Source organism: Cucurbita moschata, unplaced genomic scaffold (genome assembly GCF_002738365.1).
Source record: "Cucurbita moschata cultivar Rifu unplaced genomic scaffold, Cmos_1.0 Cmo_Scf00022, whole genome shotgun sequence".
Lineage (NCBI taxonomy): Eukaryota > Viridiplantae > Streptophyta > Magnoliopsida > Cucurbitales > Cucurbitaceae > Cucurbita > Cucurbita moschata.
In genome coordinates this window covers 391,874-407,465 of record NW_019268538.1, presented here as the reverse complement: position 1 = coordinate 407,465, position 15,592 = coordinate 391,874, and the positions used below count along the sequence as shown (strand labels likewise).

Below are 15,592 nucleotides of genomic sequence, written 5' to 3'. Positions count from 1 at the left end.
TTAAAAAAAAAAAAAAAAAAAAAAAAAAAAAAAAAAGTAGGGAAGATGAACGATGGAGCACAACAACATTGGGCTCAACCATTCGGATTATCGAAGCCCACGGTAGAATCCAGACCCACTGCCAGAATTAAGCAACAATTTATACAAGGGAGCTGAAAAGACCAGACTTTAATGTTAGGATTCGAAGGCAATGGTCATTCTTGGTAGAGGTTTAGGGTTTAACCACAAGCAATTCTTCTCCTTCCCCAAGTTTTTCTTTCTCCGTCCTTTCATGGCTACTTCTCCTGTCGCTTCCTATTCCACTGGTTCCCCTGGTGGCGCCGTTTCGGTGAAGCGAGTAGGGACTCACCATGGTAGCTTCCATTGCGATGAGGCGCTTGGCTGCTTCATGATTCGCTTGACGCAGAAGTTCTCTAATGCTCAGATTGTTCGAACCCGTGATCCCCAGGTTCGCGTTTTCTATTCCCTGTCTTGTCAAATGAAAATAGAAATTGAGTTGTAGTTCGGTTATAGACTGCTGGGTTTTGCTGAATAGCTGTAGAAATTTCCTAGAATTTGTTTGGGTTTTTTTTTTTCTTATCAGTAATGTAAATCTGGGTTTTTGTTTCTGCCAAGTTGCGAGAGAACTGAGTATTTTCAACAGAGTCTTGTTCGTTTTGTGATGTTTCCTTCTCATTTGTTTGCTTGGTAGTTTATGGACTGGATTTTGGCCTAGGCATGAAACTGTCGTCTCTGATTTGAATTGGTTGCTAGGTATTAGAAGGTCTTGATGCAGTTCTTGATGTTGGGGGCGTGTATGACCCAAGTCATGATCGTTATGACCATCATCAAAAGGGGTTTGAAGAAGTTTTTGGCCATGGTTTCAACACTAAGCTCAGCAGCGCTGGTCTTGTTTATAAGGTAGGTAGTCGCCTTTCCAAGACCATCTCTAAAATTTGACAAGTGATAATATATCCAAGTTCTTACTTGTTCGTCGTTAAACAGTGTTATCGGATTTTCTTTTCATGAATAACCTTTATCATGCTGCTTACAAAAAATTTAGTAGTTATGATTGTTATTGTTGTTGTTGTTCTGCTCCAGCATTTTGGGAAGGAGATTATTGCAAAGGAGCTTCAAGTTGATGAAGGCCACCCAGACGTGCAAAGGCTATTTTTGGCTGTATACAAAAGTTTCATGGAGGTGTGAATTCAATTTTTTGATTAATCCTTTTTATCTCGTTTCCATTGTTAAATATCATGAAAGTTTTAACCTCAAGAATTTTCTGCACGGGGTTGGCTAACGTTTTTTTATATTTATGTCTGTTTATCTTTTGACGTTCGTGCTTATTTTTTCAGGGCATTGATGCTATAGATAACGGTATCAATCAGTATGATACAGACCAGCCACCAAAATATGTGAATAACACACACCTATCTTCAAGGGTGGGGAGATTGAATCTGGACTGGATTGATCCCGATCAATCATCCGAGAATGAGAATAAAGCCTTTGAGAAAGCAATGGCTCTGGCTGGCAGCGAGTTCTTAGATGTGAGGTTTCTTGAGTGTCTATGGATACAAAATAGTCTCTTAAAATCCTGAACCCAACCATGTTTCCTGAGCTTGTTTACTTGGTTGAGTTGCTTCCTGATCCTTGCTTAATTTCAGAGTGTTCGGTTTCATGCCAAATCATGGCTACCAGCAAGGTCGATCGTGATGAGATGTCTTGGAGCAAGACATGATATCGACCCTAGTGGAGAAATAATGGTTTTGACAACATTTTGCCCTGTAAGTACTCACTTGTTTATCGTTTTAACTATGGTTTTCTTCATTCACTTTGTTTTTTTTTCATCTTGTCATTGGAGAGGTTAGGACATACAAGTTACAAGTTGTATATGCTTTATATCAGTAACGATTACGTAATTTTCTTTTAACAATAGTGGAAACTTCATCTATTTGAGCTCGAGACGGAGTTGAAGAACGACAATTTGATCAAATATGTGCTCTATCAGGTATATGTAACTTCCAACAATTTAAGCCGACAGAGCAGAGCTATCAGAAATGTTTTGTTATTTTCCATTTTAATGCGTTGTGATTTTCAGGACGATCGAAGCAAGCAGTGGCGAGTGCAGGCAGTGGCAATAGCTCCTGACAGATTCGAGAGTCGCAAGCCTCTGCCTGCCCAATGGCGAGGTTTAAGGGACGAGGAACTCTCAAAAGAGTCGGGGATCCCCGGTTGCGTGTTTGTTCATATGAGTGGCTTTATAGGTGGAAATCAAACTTACGAAGGGGCTCTTGCCATGGCGAAGCAAGCATTGAAGCTGTAGATACTCGACATCTTTTTATATATTTACTTGGCTCGTAGCATCGATCAGAGAATCGTGCGTTAACGAGAGTTTGAGGCTTACCGTTTTATGACTTTCTCTGAGCCCTTCAATTCTTTCAATTTGAAACATTTGCTGCTGTAACGAATTGGGATATTTCTATCTGGTTTTTTCTTACTTGTTTTGAAGATTTTACAACCTTCTGCAACTCAAATCTGAAATAATGTCATGCGTCCATATAATTACACTAAAATTCAGTGCATGAGAAATCAATAGCCAATATAATTTCTTGTACAAACTACAGAGAAATGCTTATAACACAAAAATGCTTCAGGTAAAGAGTGGGCATCCTTCCACAGTAACTCCGGGGGCAGTCGGGCACTGCGCGAGCGGACAACCATCGAGGTCATTCCCCCACCAGTCGAGGCTGATCTCATGCTGCCCTAATGAGAAATACAACAGCACCCCCATGAAAGCAAGACCAGCATCCAAAGCCCCTGAGAGAATGTAGTTATGCCTTCGCCACCATTCTGGCTTATATCTGTACGCAACAAATCCAGAAAGAAACCCCATAATGATCCAAGTGATGTAGTTTACAGCGGTGGCTGGAGGCATATAGGCAGTGGCCCCAATCAGCACAGGCATATTGACAAGTTTGATCCACTCATGCTGTGGAAATGCCTTGACAGCCAACCATACAAAAACAGGAGCAATTGCACCCACAAGAAAGAACCAATTTACTGATGAGTAATGTCCAAGGTCCCCGAAAATTCGACGAGGACCGATCAACCCCCATATCACCGAGGCATCGTAGAACACCCTGTCCGACGGGCAAGTCCAGAAGGATTGAGATGAGCTACAAATTTCAGGGATGGTTTCCAAGAGCCACCAGGCAGTGCCCAAGTACACAACGCTAGCAACTAATGTTCCAACAACCTAAACACTCAAAACAACAAGATTTAGTAAGTGCTTGTATCATTTGTGATGAAGAAAGTAAAAGAAAATGACCTGAGTCATGAACATGGTTCTTGGTGGGATCTTCATGTAATGGCCAAGCTTGAAATCTTGTAAAAAGGTAATGGCTTGAGTCATGCTAATGTATCCATACACTTTGAAGCACATGTTAGCGACGGGATATCCCGGGTAGATATATCCGATAATGTACTCGGTGATTATGTTCAAGCCCGGAGTTTGGTTGGTGATGGCAGTGATGATTCCTATAGGGAGAGTGAAGAAAATGGCAATGCCACAGGCAAGTAGAACTCCCCACCACGGCAACTGAAGTTGGTCGTTGTAGTATTCGCATGCGAAAATGGTGAGTGCGATATTCGCCACAAGAATTAACACGAACCACCATTCAGGAACTTGTTTGTACTTGCTCATCATCTTTGTATGTATGTCCATCGTCTTCTCTTGAAAGCTCGACTTGCTTTGCTGCCATATTTCCCTAGACATGTCACATCAGCCAGCGACTAAGTAGAATCACAAACATCAAAGTTTAGAGACTAAATGTATCGGACAATACCTTCCATGGAAGAGAGCAACATGAACAATGGTAGCAGAAAGAGCAGCAAAGCCAACACCATAAGTTAGAGCAAAGAAAGTACTAATATAAAGCTCCCCTTGTCTGGTATAAGCAGCAGGATCAAGGTGAAAATTGGAGTCAACAATGGCGGAAATGTCATACTTCTGGCCTTTCCCAGTAAACAATCCATCAGAAAAAATGGGAAATGTGGTGGCCTTGTAAAGGTTGAACCAGTAGCAGATTGGGGTCAAGATGTACATGATGAACACAAAGCCAACTGCAACATTGGCAGTGGCAAACCATGGGCTGGCAAGTGGGCTGCCCAAGTAGGAGGAGATGGTGGACCAGTCGAGTCCAATGGAGCCGAGGCCCAGCCCATATAGGCCCGAACCAATCTGTTGGGCCAGAATGGAAGTGGGGAATACCCAGCAGACCCATGAGAGAGAGGTGAGCATTTGGAAGAGGTAGCCTGGGAAGACGTAATAGGCGAAGCTGCAAATGAAAGCAACCACAAAGAATTGGGTTCGGGTTAAGCCTCCCTTGGTTCGTTCTTCTTTCTCGTGCAGAGCCCTGTGGATCAAATCAATTTCAAAAACTAAATTCAAAAGTATTATATCAATTTAGCCACCAAATTTACCACTTTGACCATAAACTCTCGTGACTTTGCTTTGGATATAGACATGTAAAGTCAACTATAAAAAAAAAAAAAAAATCATACTCAACCATAAAATAAATAAATAAATGAATAACGTGCAAAGCTAACCTATAACACAATGAAAAAGTAATGAAAAGAAAAGAATAATCATAATAATCCAGATGGTTTAAATTAAGAATAAAATAAAAATGTGGATGATTAGACTAAAATAATTGAAAGGACAGCTACAGAGGAATAATGAATGGTTTTATTTATTTAATATTTAATAAATTGGAATAAAACAAAATAGGTGTGTAATTTGATTGGTCGGGCACTCCATGTTCTTACGCCGTTTTGGAATCCTACATAAACGTCTTATTCCATTTCATCGCGATCTAAGCTAAACATAACGTACAAGTCTCTAATGTCCCTTTTCGCGTTTTTCACTTCACTCCCTTACCTTTTTTTATTTTTTATTTTAGTCCTTATTCTTTTTATTATTAAATTTTAATTTATTTTATTTGATAGTAATATTAATCCATCTACGTGACCCTCACTCTTTTAAAACTCGTATACTAAAAAGAAGTTTTCACACTCTTTATAAAGAATATTTCGTTCACATCTCAAACCGATGTTGGATCTCACAATTTACCTTCTTGGAGGTCAGCATTCTTGCTGACACACGGTTCAGTGTTTGACTCTGATTCCATTGGTAACAGCCGAAACCCACCGCTAGCAGATATTATTCTTTTTGGACTATTATGAGATCCCACATTGGCGGGAGAGGGGAACGAAATATTCCTCATAAGAGTGTGGAAATCTTTTTCTAATAAACGTTATAAAATCGTGAAGCTGACAAAACAATAGGTCAAAGCAGATAATATCTACTAAGCTTACGGTTACCTATCTAACATAAAGATTAAAAAAAAAAAAGAAATTTCAACATACTTTTTTTGTTTCTTAGTATTGTTAAATTTGGTCAAAAAATCAATAATAAAACATGTGTTTGACATGGATAGCTAAAAGTTAATAAAGTTTTAAACTTTATAAACTAAATTTATATATATATATATATAAATAAACAAAGTAAGCCGACAAAAACAGCAAAAGAGTTGGTAGAAATTGTGTGAACGGAACGGAATTTGGAAGGTTAAAATATCTAATCGATTTTGTAGAAATTTAAATGAATAAAAAAGAAAAAAAAATCTCAGAAAATTCTCCAATTGGCCCATGAAAACAGCATAATTGAAAAATGTAAAAAGTGTGAGGGACTATATGCAACTTTTTGGATATCAGGGGCTAAATTGAAAAAGAAAAAAGATTCTAGTAATTCCATACCTGAACAGAGAAACCTGAACCAAATTCGCCGGCCACCACATCGCCGCTGGCTCCACCAGATACTTCCTGAATATCCCCGCCCATCCAAATCCCAACACCTAATCTTATACAATTTCAATCAATTTCGATTTTCAACGCACAAATTCACACAAACAAAACAGGGGAAATCGAAACAAAAAAAGAAAAAAAAAAACGAAAAATCTCACCCACCTGAGTCGTAACGACGACAATGAGAGAAACGAGGAAGCTCATATGTTGCCTGTAGAAGGTTTTGACCACCGTGACGACGTGAATCGCGTACACGGAGCCGGCGCCGGAGTTGGCGAAGATCGTGATGAGAACGTGCTCCTTGACATTAAAAGGGCCAGGGTTAAGCGAAAACTCCCAGCGACTTCCTTTGAAGAAGATCCGATCTGTGAGTGTGGAAGCCATAAGACGGCCGAGAGGAACGACGGCGATCTGCGCGGAAATGGCAGTGATGGAGAGAGGCTCTTTGCGGTACCAGAAGAACTGGTTGAGAAAAGAGAGAAGAACGCAGGAGAGAGTTCCGAGGAACCACATTCGGAAGGTGAGAACCGGTAGAGAAGGGTCGTCGGTGGTCGGAACCGTGAGAGCCACCTGAGGAATCGGCGAGTTTTCTTCCGGCGGCGGAGATGTGGATGAAGAAGAAGCTTGTTCATGGCTCCTGCTGGGAACTGAAATGAGAAAAACGATGAGAAATGGAAAAATGAAAAGAGAAATTGGGGGTTTTGTTGTTCCTTACTCAGAGGAACTCTAATTTGATCCGTTGAATCTTCCATTATTGTGTGTTGTGTTTGTGTTTCTGTGTTCCTGATTTATTGTTATATGTAAATGAATTTCTAAAATTGCAAATGGAATTATTAGATAAGAGTTATTATTGTAGTTGTTGTCTTTGTTGGCCATTATTCACACACGTTCTTCTTTTCTTTTTTCTTGCCTTTTTTTTTCTTCTTTAATTCCAATTATTATTATTCAACTAGATGGTTAATTAATTTGATACGTTTCAAGCATATGATTCAAAATTTGGCGTATGTATATAGATATAAGTAATTAGATAATTTCATGTGATATTATTTTCTGACATTGGATGCTTCATGTGTTATCAGAACATTTGATATCATTAATATTTTATGTGTTGTATTGTATTTATGAACTAATAATTATATGGGGCACATTCCAAATTATTCTATTCTATCACCCCACGTCACTGCAACCTTACATTTTCGTCATTTAAAAAACAGGGTAAGTATTAAAGACACTCACTTGTGTGGGCAAATATGTGTACCATTGTATATAGTTCATCAATCAAAATTAGGGACCTTGGTGGTGATTACGTGAAACAATGGTAAGATCCCACATTAGTTGGAGAGGGGAACAAAGCGCTAGCGAGGACGCTGTGCTACTAAGGAGGTGAATTGTGTGATCCTACATCAATGGGAGACAAAAATGAAGTATTCCTTACAAGGCGTGAAAACTAGTTCTGAGTAGACATAGTATTATGTGTTAGCGAGGACGCTCGACTTCCAAGGGAGATGGATTGTAAGATCTCACATTGGTTGGAGAGGGAATAAAGGGAGGTGGATTAGAGAGGGGAACAAAGTATTCTTAATAAGGATGTGGAAATCTCTCCCTGGCAGACGCGTTTTAAACCGTGAGGTTAACGACGATGATACGTAACGGACCAAATCGAACGATATCCGCTAGCGGTAGGTTTAGATTATTATTTTTATTTATTTTTTTGCTGGATTTTCACAGAATATGAAAATGACATGAAAATGATGGTTGAGCATAAGGTGAGGTCGGTGGTTTAGTTGATGTATTTTTGAATCGAGTCATTTATTGGTATTTTTAATAGTCTAACCAACATTTTCTCTTTTTAGATATAGATCCATAGATCCAAAGAGAATAAACCTATATTATGTGGGAGAGCGAGTGATAATGACACTCTAAATATCACTCTAAATTAATTGGGTCGTGGATGAAATCAAATTCGTACAAAATAATAATGATCTCAATATCGATATTATATTTTTAACCTCCAACTTTTTGGTCAATAACATACATTTTGAATATTAAAAATTTATGTAAAAAAGGATCGAGAAACATTTGTCGGGATTGGTGACTAAAAAGACTTAGGCGAGGCAAGCTGAACAAGCTAGTTTTCAAGAGCATGCTACACGTTGAGTAAAAGAAAAACACCATTGAACACTGGAACAAAATGATAATATTAATACATAAATTGAATTCTTGACTTGCAAGGTAAGTTACAAGGATATAACTGAATGTTGGAAAAAAAGAAACAGCTGAAAGCAAAATTATAAGAGTAGTTTTTTCATATGGAAGAAATTGCAGAAAGAACTCATGGGAATGAGTAAGAATAATACATGGAAAATAGTTTGCACTATGAGAAGAATAATGTGACAATGAATGAATGTGTCTAAACTATGAAATGAATTGGTATATATATATATATAAGTTAAACATGGCTGAGCTCAGAGTGAGAAGATGTTGGGAGTTAGGACTTGGTTGGATGGATGGACAGACTGCTAAAATATAAGCTCAGTAGTAAAATAAGAACATGACCATCATCCATCTTGCCAGAGTTGCCAAAAAATGAAGAAGAAGAAGAAGAAGAAGAAGAAGATGAAGAAAACAAACTTGTAAATCCATTGGGCTTCATTCAAATAGCAGCACCTTTCTTCTTTGACATCCACCTCTTCTTGGCACTTTCAATAGCTTCCTCTCTCATTCTCGACAGTTCACAAAGGCACTGGTGGTACTGCATGTCAATAGCATCAATCTCCATCTTCAGTTCATCATGCTGGTCTCTTTCTTCCACAGAAAAATTGGAGAAGTTAGACAAGCTCAATTCTTTCGACATTCCTGAGCAGGAGGAGATCAGGGACGGTTTGGCAAAATCGAACATAGTCGAAACAGATCCAACAGCATCTAAATCGCTGGTTCCGCTGCCGCTGCTGATAAAAGCTTTGTCGCATTCCGGGTGGCTGAAGTCACCACACTCTGATCCTCCTTTTCCCAGGCTGTAATCTGAGATGGTTGAGTGGTTGTAGTCCAGAGATGCACATGAGATGATTGTCTGCTGGTTTTCTTGATGTTCCACCTCCGCTAATTCTGTCAGAGTTTTCCTACCGGCGCCCACCAAGGGAGAAGACAGTACCATCTCAGAGAAGAGAGGAGGACTGAAGGCCTTATCCTCTTCAGTTTCAGAAGAACTATGTTCAGTAATTAGTCCGTCACAACAATTTGTACATTGTTGCCAACTGGGAACAAACTTGGCAATTAATTCATCTATCAGTTGTGCTATGATGGTAGCATCTTCATTTGACAGTTCAAGTTGTTCAACCATCTCCAAAGCAATAGCCAACGCAGTATCGGAATCGAGAAAGAACGCAAAATGGATGTTCTTCGATTGACCTAAAATAAATGTTCCAAGTTACCATCATGTGTATCAAAGAACTTTAAGAAGATTACGGATGAGTTGACCAAAAAAGTTACCAGATAATTCGGCAATGCGCAAATGGAACGAAATCGAATTATGATCAGTCATGTCCCCTTTCAGTGTCAATTCATTGTTCTCAGTGAGCGTCTTGAGTTCCTGAGTTGAAAAGTGAGAAATTTCATTATTGCTTTCGATAGATGAGGCCACTGAGCCTGAGAGTTTGCTGCAATTGTGATCCATGTCCATTGGATTAGTATCCAGCAGAGGAGGATTTACTGATTCGAACTGCGCATTCAATAACATTGAAGGTTCGGAGCTATGATCCTTGCGATTTTCAGTTGCAAGGAATGGATCTTTCAAGAGTTCACTTGCAGGTAGTCTCATGGATGCTGGAACCAGACACTTCTCTATGAACTGTTTAACTTGAGGATCCAACACTTTTTCAAGGGAAGCAGGCATTACACCCTGGAAGAAACAAGAAAATGATTCCAAAACTTCACATCTGATGGAAACATTTAGTGAACATAATCTGGTAAGAGGTAAATCATGTTCTACTTACAGAAGTAACCTTCTTGAATATTTGGGCAGAATTTTTGCACTCATTATATGGGTATTCACAAGTAACAATTTCCAACATGCACATGCCAAAAGAATAGATATCAACAAGTTCATTGTAGTCCTCATCATAGAGCTCTGGAGCCATGAACTCTGGAGTGCCTAGATAATAATCATCAAATATTAGTTGAAGTTCGTTCTGCTGCAATCTAGAATTCTATCCCCAAAATAGAAATCGAGCAAGAAAATGAAAATTACCAATTACACTTCGGGCAGTCGGCTGCTGCAAGACGATCGCCAATCCGAGATCTCCGATTTTAACTTCTCCAGTATTTCCATTGACAAATATATTATCACATTTCAAATCCCTGTGAATAATTGGAGGATCCTGACCGTGCAAATACGTTAAACCCCGCAGTATCTTCCTTGCCCAGTTCTTGAAAGCCTTCAAGTCCACTTTCCTGTGCTTCTTTCGATATCTGAATTCCGAAGTATACCATAAGTGAACAAATAACTCATTGAATGCAGTAAAATGTTAATAAGAAACAAATAACCGAAACAAAATGAAGACTCTTTGGTGGTTCTTACTGCCTCAAACTCCCAGAAGTGAACAATTCTGTAATCATGTTGATAGTCTTAGTGTTATCATCAACCCAGTAACTATAGAACTTGATAATATTCTCATGTTTCAGTGACTTCAGCAAATGAACCTCAGAATACAATCTTTGAAGTTGTTCAGGTGACTGCAAAACATCTTCAATGTCCACTTGGCTCCAAGCAACTTCAATTCCACCAGCTTTATCGAAAGCTTTGAATCTGATGATAATAAAAACAGATCTCAAGTCAAATAATATACCCTCTCTTGATCCAACAATATTCAACCTAAACTGATTAACAAACTAGAAGAGAAAAAAAAAGTAATAAAAGAACTGAGATTGATAGACAGCAGAAGCATACACTGTCTTGAATGCCCCTTTACCCAAGATCTCATCGTACTGAAAAATATATATATGAAAAACGAGGATTAAATCATACGCCAAATAGAATAAGAACATCTCAACTAAGAATAAAAACATTAGTAGTCGATCGTTAAACCAAAATAATAACAAGTTTGGTGGTTATGCCCAAATTTTCTCCTCCTCCCCTCACGAAATCAGCAGTGAATCCCAAAATTAAGATCACTCAATTCAGATTTCAAAATAGAGTAATTAAACACCTGGACAAAATGTAAATCAATCGCTAGGGTAATTAGCTGAAGAACAACAAGCGGTAGATACGAATCAAAACATCCAAAATCGAAAAAGAAATAGAAAAGAAATACCCGTATATATCGTCCAGTTGGATCCTTCTCTAAAATATTAAGATCATCAGCCTCAGAATTCCCAGACATGAAATCCGAACCACAACTCATCGCAACGCAGAAAGACGAAGAAATAGAAACAAAAATCGCGAAAAAAAGAAAAAGAGATAAAAAAAATCCTCTGCTCAAAGAGCAAACGGTCAGATAACGACGATCAAACGAGAAAGGTATTCAGAAAAGGCCTCGGAAGCCACATCAAATGCAGATTGAAAGTGAAATTGGCGACCCATGAACAATTCCATAGCGGGTTGAAATTCGTAAGAATAAATTGGATGAACGAAATTCTGACACATGATCATCAAGGGAAAAACAGGGTCGGCCATATAAACATCACCATAACTAAACAATTTTTGCTGGATCAAATTGAAAACCTAAATTGGATTGCAGAGTAAAAAATAGGGTATTGATAAGATTAGTTGAATTGTCGAAATCTTAAATCTGTTATATCCGATTAAAAATGAAATGCTCAATTTAGGCTGTCAACATCCTTCAGTGGAAATGAAACCCTGAATTTAGTTCTTTTTATGGTCTATTTTGGCGCTTGATTATTTATAGAAATCTTATTTTATTTTTTTCTTCTTTTTATATTGATCTATTTGGTTTTTTCATTTACTATTTTGGATCACAATTTATATATTATAGTTTAATACATTTTAATAAAAAGAAAATCATAATATTTACAAAAATGATTGTGTATTATAGTTTAAAGATTAAATGTTTTTATGAATTTGAAAATATATAAATGAAACTATTAAATTTAAAATGTTGGGACTAAAAGTGATTTTAATCTTAATATTTAAATATTTGTAGGATGGTTTATTTTATTTAATTATGCACGTGTTATTGTTGGGTCAAACATGAGATTTTTTAATTTAAAAAAAGATTGTTTGTTCAAACGTGGGATTTTTTTTTTATTATTATTAAAAAAAGAAAAATTAGATTTGTCTTTGAATTAAAGTTTGAATAAAAAAAGGATTAGTTTAAGAATTTGTTTGGGATGGCTTGACAATAAAGGATTAATATGATATAGCTGACATATTCTTTTTTAATTTTTAATTGACAATTTAGTGTATTTTTTATTTTAATTTTGAATCGTTATTTTAACTGAAATGTTACATATATTATTTAATATTAAATTACTAATCGGCATTAAAAAATTATATATATATATATATTGAGAGGAGATTAAAAATTTTAGAAAGAATTATGTTTTTCATTCTTATTAAGATACCGAAAATATTAGAAATATATTGATAATGGACAACATCATATATTGATAATGATACCGCTCTAGTCAAAGGGCAGCGGTTCCATTCACCAGACTTCAATTCTTGTTTGCTTAGAACTCAAGAACATAGTTGTACAAACTATAGAACAAATTAATAGTATCAGAGCTGGATACCAAGCGACGTGCCAGTGAAGATGTTGGGCCCCTAATGAAAAGTGGATTGTGAGATCTCACGTCTATTGAAGAGGGGAACGAAACATTTCTTATAAGGGAGAAGTTAAAAAATGTTGGACCTCCAAGGGGGGGTGGATTGTGAAATACCATATCAATTGGAGAGGAGAATAAAACATTCCTTAAAAGGGGAAGTCGAGGGACGTTGAGCCCCCAAGAGGGTAGATTGTGAGATGTGTTTTAAAACTTTGAGGGGAAGCCTAGAAAAAAAGGTTCAAAAAAGATAATATCTGCTAAGGATGGACGGTTGATCAAATAAGATCTAACCATCAAACAATAATAGTTCATCTAAGTTGTCAATATTAGTTTCTTTACACAAGCTCATTTGAAGAACACAAGCTGAGCAGATTGAATCAATTAGGCAATTAAGGGTTAGATTACGATTTATTTGTCTTAGAGTACCAAAAGCAAACATTATGAACAACTGATATCAAACCATTATTCGAACCTCCATCCACCATTATAATTTATACTGAATATGCATCTACTATAAACCTCAAACATTAATACTGTCATTGAAAAAAACAAACTCTAAATCTTGTTCTCACACGTTTCATCTTCAACTACATTCGACCATTCTACTACTAGTTGGAGCTTTCACGAAGTTAGCTCCACAAAAAGACTGGCCTGAGGATGCAGTCCAGCTTCTTTCAAGGACATCGAGAGCTTCTCGGTGCCATAAACAACTCGAGGGAAGTTCGAGACCAGATTATAACTATCAATGTCCAGACAACCCAAGGAGTCGACAAAGTCGTAGAGAGTTTTGATCGAAGCGGTACTGTGAAATCTCCTTTCCTTGCGTTCTCCAGTAGGGAACCGCACCAATACCTGGTAAATTGAAATTTTCATGAAGATTGATTAGGTTCTTTCGTCATCGGCGAAGATCAAACGAGGCGTCTTTACAAATATCCTAATAGGTAGCCCCTCTTTACTTTCTTGTAATTAAAAGAGGACGACTATCCTGATGGCAGGAAAATATCATTCGATGATGAAAATAAGTTGAAAATATAGAACATTACTTGTGTAACATTAGGCCCTTTTTCGGGTTCGGCGCCAAGTGACATTGCTTTCTCTTGGCGCATTCTAGCTAAAGCAGCCTCTCTTTCTGCTGCTTCACGAACAGCTCTCTCACGAGCCTCTTCTTCCTCTTTCCCTTTTCTCTCAGCTTCAGCGGCTTCCCTTTCCAGACGCTCTTGCTCCTCTATTCTTTGTCGTTCCCTGGCCTAATAAAACCGTAACAAGACATTAGATGATTAACATAAACTTGACAAGACAAAGTGAAAACTCCAGTTAGGAACACGGTTGGAAGGACGAGAAGATTATGAAATTCAGACCGACAAGAAAGCAAAGTCAGAAGGTAGCATACTTGATCTGCTTCAAGTGCTGCTCGGTAAGCAGCATCTTGTTCCTCCCTCAATCGCATGTTATTTCTTCTTTCTTCTGCATCAAGCCTTGCAGAAACCAGAACAGGAGAACTTTCTTCCAGAACTCTTTGTAGAATCACTAGCATTTCTTCAGCAGTTTTAGGTCCTTCAACCTGCATACAAGAGAAAAATAAGGCAATAAAGAGAGAGGAAGTCTGATGCTCAAATAAAAATGATATGCAAGGTCTGTGAAAACATCTTATCAAATCGAAGGTTTCAATGCCTTTTAAAGATGCTATGTTCCGCAAATACAGAAGCTCTAAAACGTGAGGACCAGATATGCTAAATGAAATCCTCATTGCCCATCGAACTAGGAAGAATTGAAGTTATCAAATTAACATCTCCTTTCCAAGTTTACCACTAATGAACTCCCTGACGGAGAAGATACGCCTAAAAAGAAACTTTAAACTCCATTCCAAATAAGAATTCCAGTCCTCATGGAAATGATACAACTGTCATGCATTGAAAGAAAATATGGTCTTGAGTTTCCACACCTCTTAGACAAAACATGCAGCAGTTTGGTCTAATGGCCATACTTGAGCACCTTGCATGTATTCTCCGTATGATATTGAGTTCCCCAAAGTAGAGTCTAGATCAGAAATTTGACATTGGCATTTTTGTATTTCATAAAACAAACACAAGTTTCTTATTATGAACCGAAGACAAGCCTAATAGTTCGTTGGAGGTAGATTTAACCAAGGTACCCGATTTCTCAACCCTCTAAACTTGTTTGTAATCCACTATGGGGTCCTAATGCTACCTGATATTCTTCTTTTGGTAAACTAACCATCAATTTTCCCATGAGTGCTAGCTACTATTTGAAGCCATAAATCACTAGTTAGTTTCACATAGAAACTTCCAAAGCCATTTGTTCAGTCTTTGCCTTACGTTACCAACAACAATACCGCCTCTTTCCAAGGGTTGAAAGATGATATCCCAGTTCACCAGCTGAAACAACCTTCTTTCTTTATTGCCTTCGCACAAAAAAAGTCCCACTGTCTCTAAAAACAGATCCACTTTTCTAGGATATGAAAGATAGATGTAAAGTACGTGAGTATGCTTATAGATAACACGGATTGCCATATGTTGAGCCTACCCCCGTCTAATAGGCAAAAGTCTTTCCACCCTACCGCTTCTACCCTCTACAAACAGTTCAACCCTTCAATACTAAGATTCCAAAAGTCTTTTCATTGTTAGGGCTTCGATCAAAGCACATTTCCACGTAAGACATAAGAAATCCATTAATGTTTTGTTTGGCGTCTGTATTTGGTAAGAAGTAATGCCAAATTCCATAAATTTAAAAGGTAGAAATGTTTTCTAATTCCTATTTGCATTTGAAACTAAATTGATTTGAAATCATATTAATTAAAATTTCTTCTTTCGATGCTCCTGAGAAATGAAAAGAAAACATAATATTTTATTGTTATGCCCTTCACTGAAATTGATGGTGATTTGTTCTGTACAGCCACAGAGAAGAAAATCAAAAGAAGCAACTTTTTTTTTTTTTTTTTTTTGTA

At 37.5% G+C, this 15,592-nt stretch overlaps 4 protein-coding genes across 6 annotated transcripts in view; 1 reads left to right on the top strand and 3 right to left on the bottom strand.

Annotated features, from left to right (window-relative positions):
- The first annotated feature begins 154 nt into the window (after positions 1-154).
- On the top strand, positions 155-2,476 carry LOC111459502 (UPF0160 protein). Its single transcript, XM_023102439.1, has 7 exons — positions 155-448; positions 754-900; positions 1,081-1,179; positions 1,335-1,526; positions 1,644-1,763; positions 1,916-1,987; positions 2,078-2,476. The coding sequence occupies exons 1-7, from the start codon at positions 191-193 to the stop codon at positions 2,300-2,302; spliced, it is 1,113 nt and encodes a 370-aa protein (XP_022958207.1). The 5' UTR covers positions 155-190; the 3' UTR covers positions 2,303-2,476.
- A 13-nt stretch (positions 2,477-2,489) lies between these two features.
- On the bottom strand, positions 2,490-6,668 carry LOC111459501 (oligopeptide transporter 7). Of its 2 annotated transcripts, XM_023102436.1 has the most exons (6): positions 6,560-6,668; positions 6,007-6,491; positions 5,797-5,894; positions 3,825-4,394; positions 3,308-3,746; positions 2,490-3,235 (listed from the first exon to the last, which is right to left on the bottom strand). In XM_023102436.1, exons 1-6 carry the CDS (start codon positions 6,594-6,596, stop codon positions 2,630-2,632), a joined length of 2,235 nt encoding a protein of 744 aa, XP_022958204.1. In that variant the 5' UTR covers positions 6,597-6,668; the 3' UTR covers positions 2,490-2,629. The 2 variants fall into 2 exon arrangements, with proteins under 2 accessions (XP_022958204.1, XP_022958206.1); XM_023102438.1 differs by lacking the exon at positions 6,560-6,668 and having other exon boundaries at positions 5,797-5,899; positions 6,007-6,108.
- Positions 6,669-8,185: 1,517 nt separating this feature from the next.
- On the bottom strand, positions 8,186-11,625 carry LOC111459693 (serine/threonine-protein kinase WNK8-like). 2 transcript variants are annotated; one of them, XM_023102711.1, is made up of 7 exons: positions 11,154-11,625; positions 10,790-10,827; positions 10,421-10,648; positions 10,091-10,311; positions 9,837-9,994; positions 9,334-9,742; positions 8,186-9,252 (listed from the first exon to the last, which is right to left on the bottom strand). In XM_023102711.1, the coding sequence occupies exons 1-7, from the start codon at positions 11,241-11,243 to the stop codon at positions 8,498-8,500; spliced, it is 1,899 nt and encodes a 632-aa protein (XP_022958479.1). In that variant the 5' UTR covers positions 11,244-11,625; the 3' UTR covers positions 8,186-8,497. The 2 variants fall into 2 exon arrangements, with proteins under 2 accessions (XP_022958479.1, XP_022958480.1); XM_023102712.1 differs by lacking the exon at positions 10,790-10,827 and having other exon boundaries at positions 11,154-11,624.
- A 1,439-nt stretch (positions 11,626-13,064) lies between these two features.
- The window catches only part of LOC111459711 (plant UBX domain-containing protein 10-like), a 6,701-nt gene continuing 4,173 nt past the window's right edge, over positions 13,065-15,592 (bottom strand). The window contains exons 2-4 of the mRNA XM_023102735.1: positions 14,018-14,188; positions 13,671-13,874; positions 13,065-13,479 (exon numbers count right to left, since the gene is read on the bottom strand). Coding sequence (XP_022958503.1) covers positions 13,249-13,479; positions 13,671-13,874; positions 14,018-14,188 — 606 coding nt within the window. The 3' untranslated portion in view covers positions 13,065-13,248. The remainder of the gene's footprint in view (positions 13,480-13,670; positions 13,875-14,017; positions 14,189-15,592) is intronic.

Bases quoted from the DNA above. Each gene is read 5' to 3' on its own strand.
- LOC111459502 (XM_023102439.1), top strand. From the start codon at position 191: ATGGTCATTCTTGGTAGAGGTTTAGGGTTTAACCACAAGCAATTCTTC. The intron at 1,180-1,334 runs GTGTGAATTCAA...TTATTTTTTCAG, and splicing joins TATACAAAAGTTTCATGGAG to GGCATTGATGCTATAGATAA. The intron at 1,988-2,077 runs GTATATGTAACT...TGTGATTTTCAG, and splicing joins TCAAATATGTGCTCTATCAG to GACGATCGAAGCAAGCAGTG.
- LOC111459501 (XM_023102436.1), bottom strand. From the start codon at position 6,596: ATGGAAGATTCAACGGATCAAATTAGAGTTCCTCTGA. The intron at 6,492-6,559 runs GTAAGGAACAAC...TTCTCATTTCAG, and splicing joins TCAAATTAGAGTTCCTCTGA to TTCCCAGCAGGAGCCATGAA. The intron at 3,236-3,307 runs GTCATTTTCTTT...TTGAGTGTTTAG, and splicing joins GAACCATGTTCATGACTCAG to GTTGTTGGAACATTAGTTGC.
- LOC111459693 (XM_023102711.1), bottom strand. From the start codon at position 11,243: ATGAGTTGTGGTTCGGATTTCATGTCTGGGAATTCTGAGGCTGATGAT. The intron at 10,312-10,420 runs GTAAGAACCACC...TTCGGAATTCAG, and splicing joins ACTTCTGGGAGTTTGAGGCA to ATATCGAAAGAAGCACAGGA. The intron at 9,253-9,333 runs GTAACTTTTTTG...CATTTATTTTAG, and splicing joins GCGCATTGCCGAATTATCTG to GTCAATCGAAGAACATCCAT.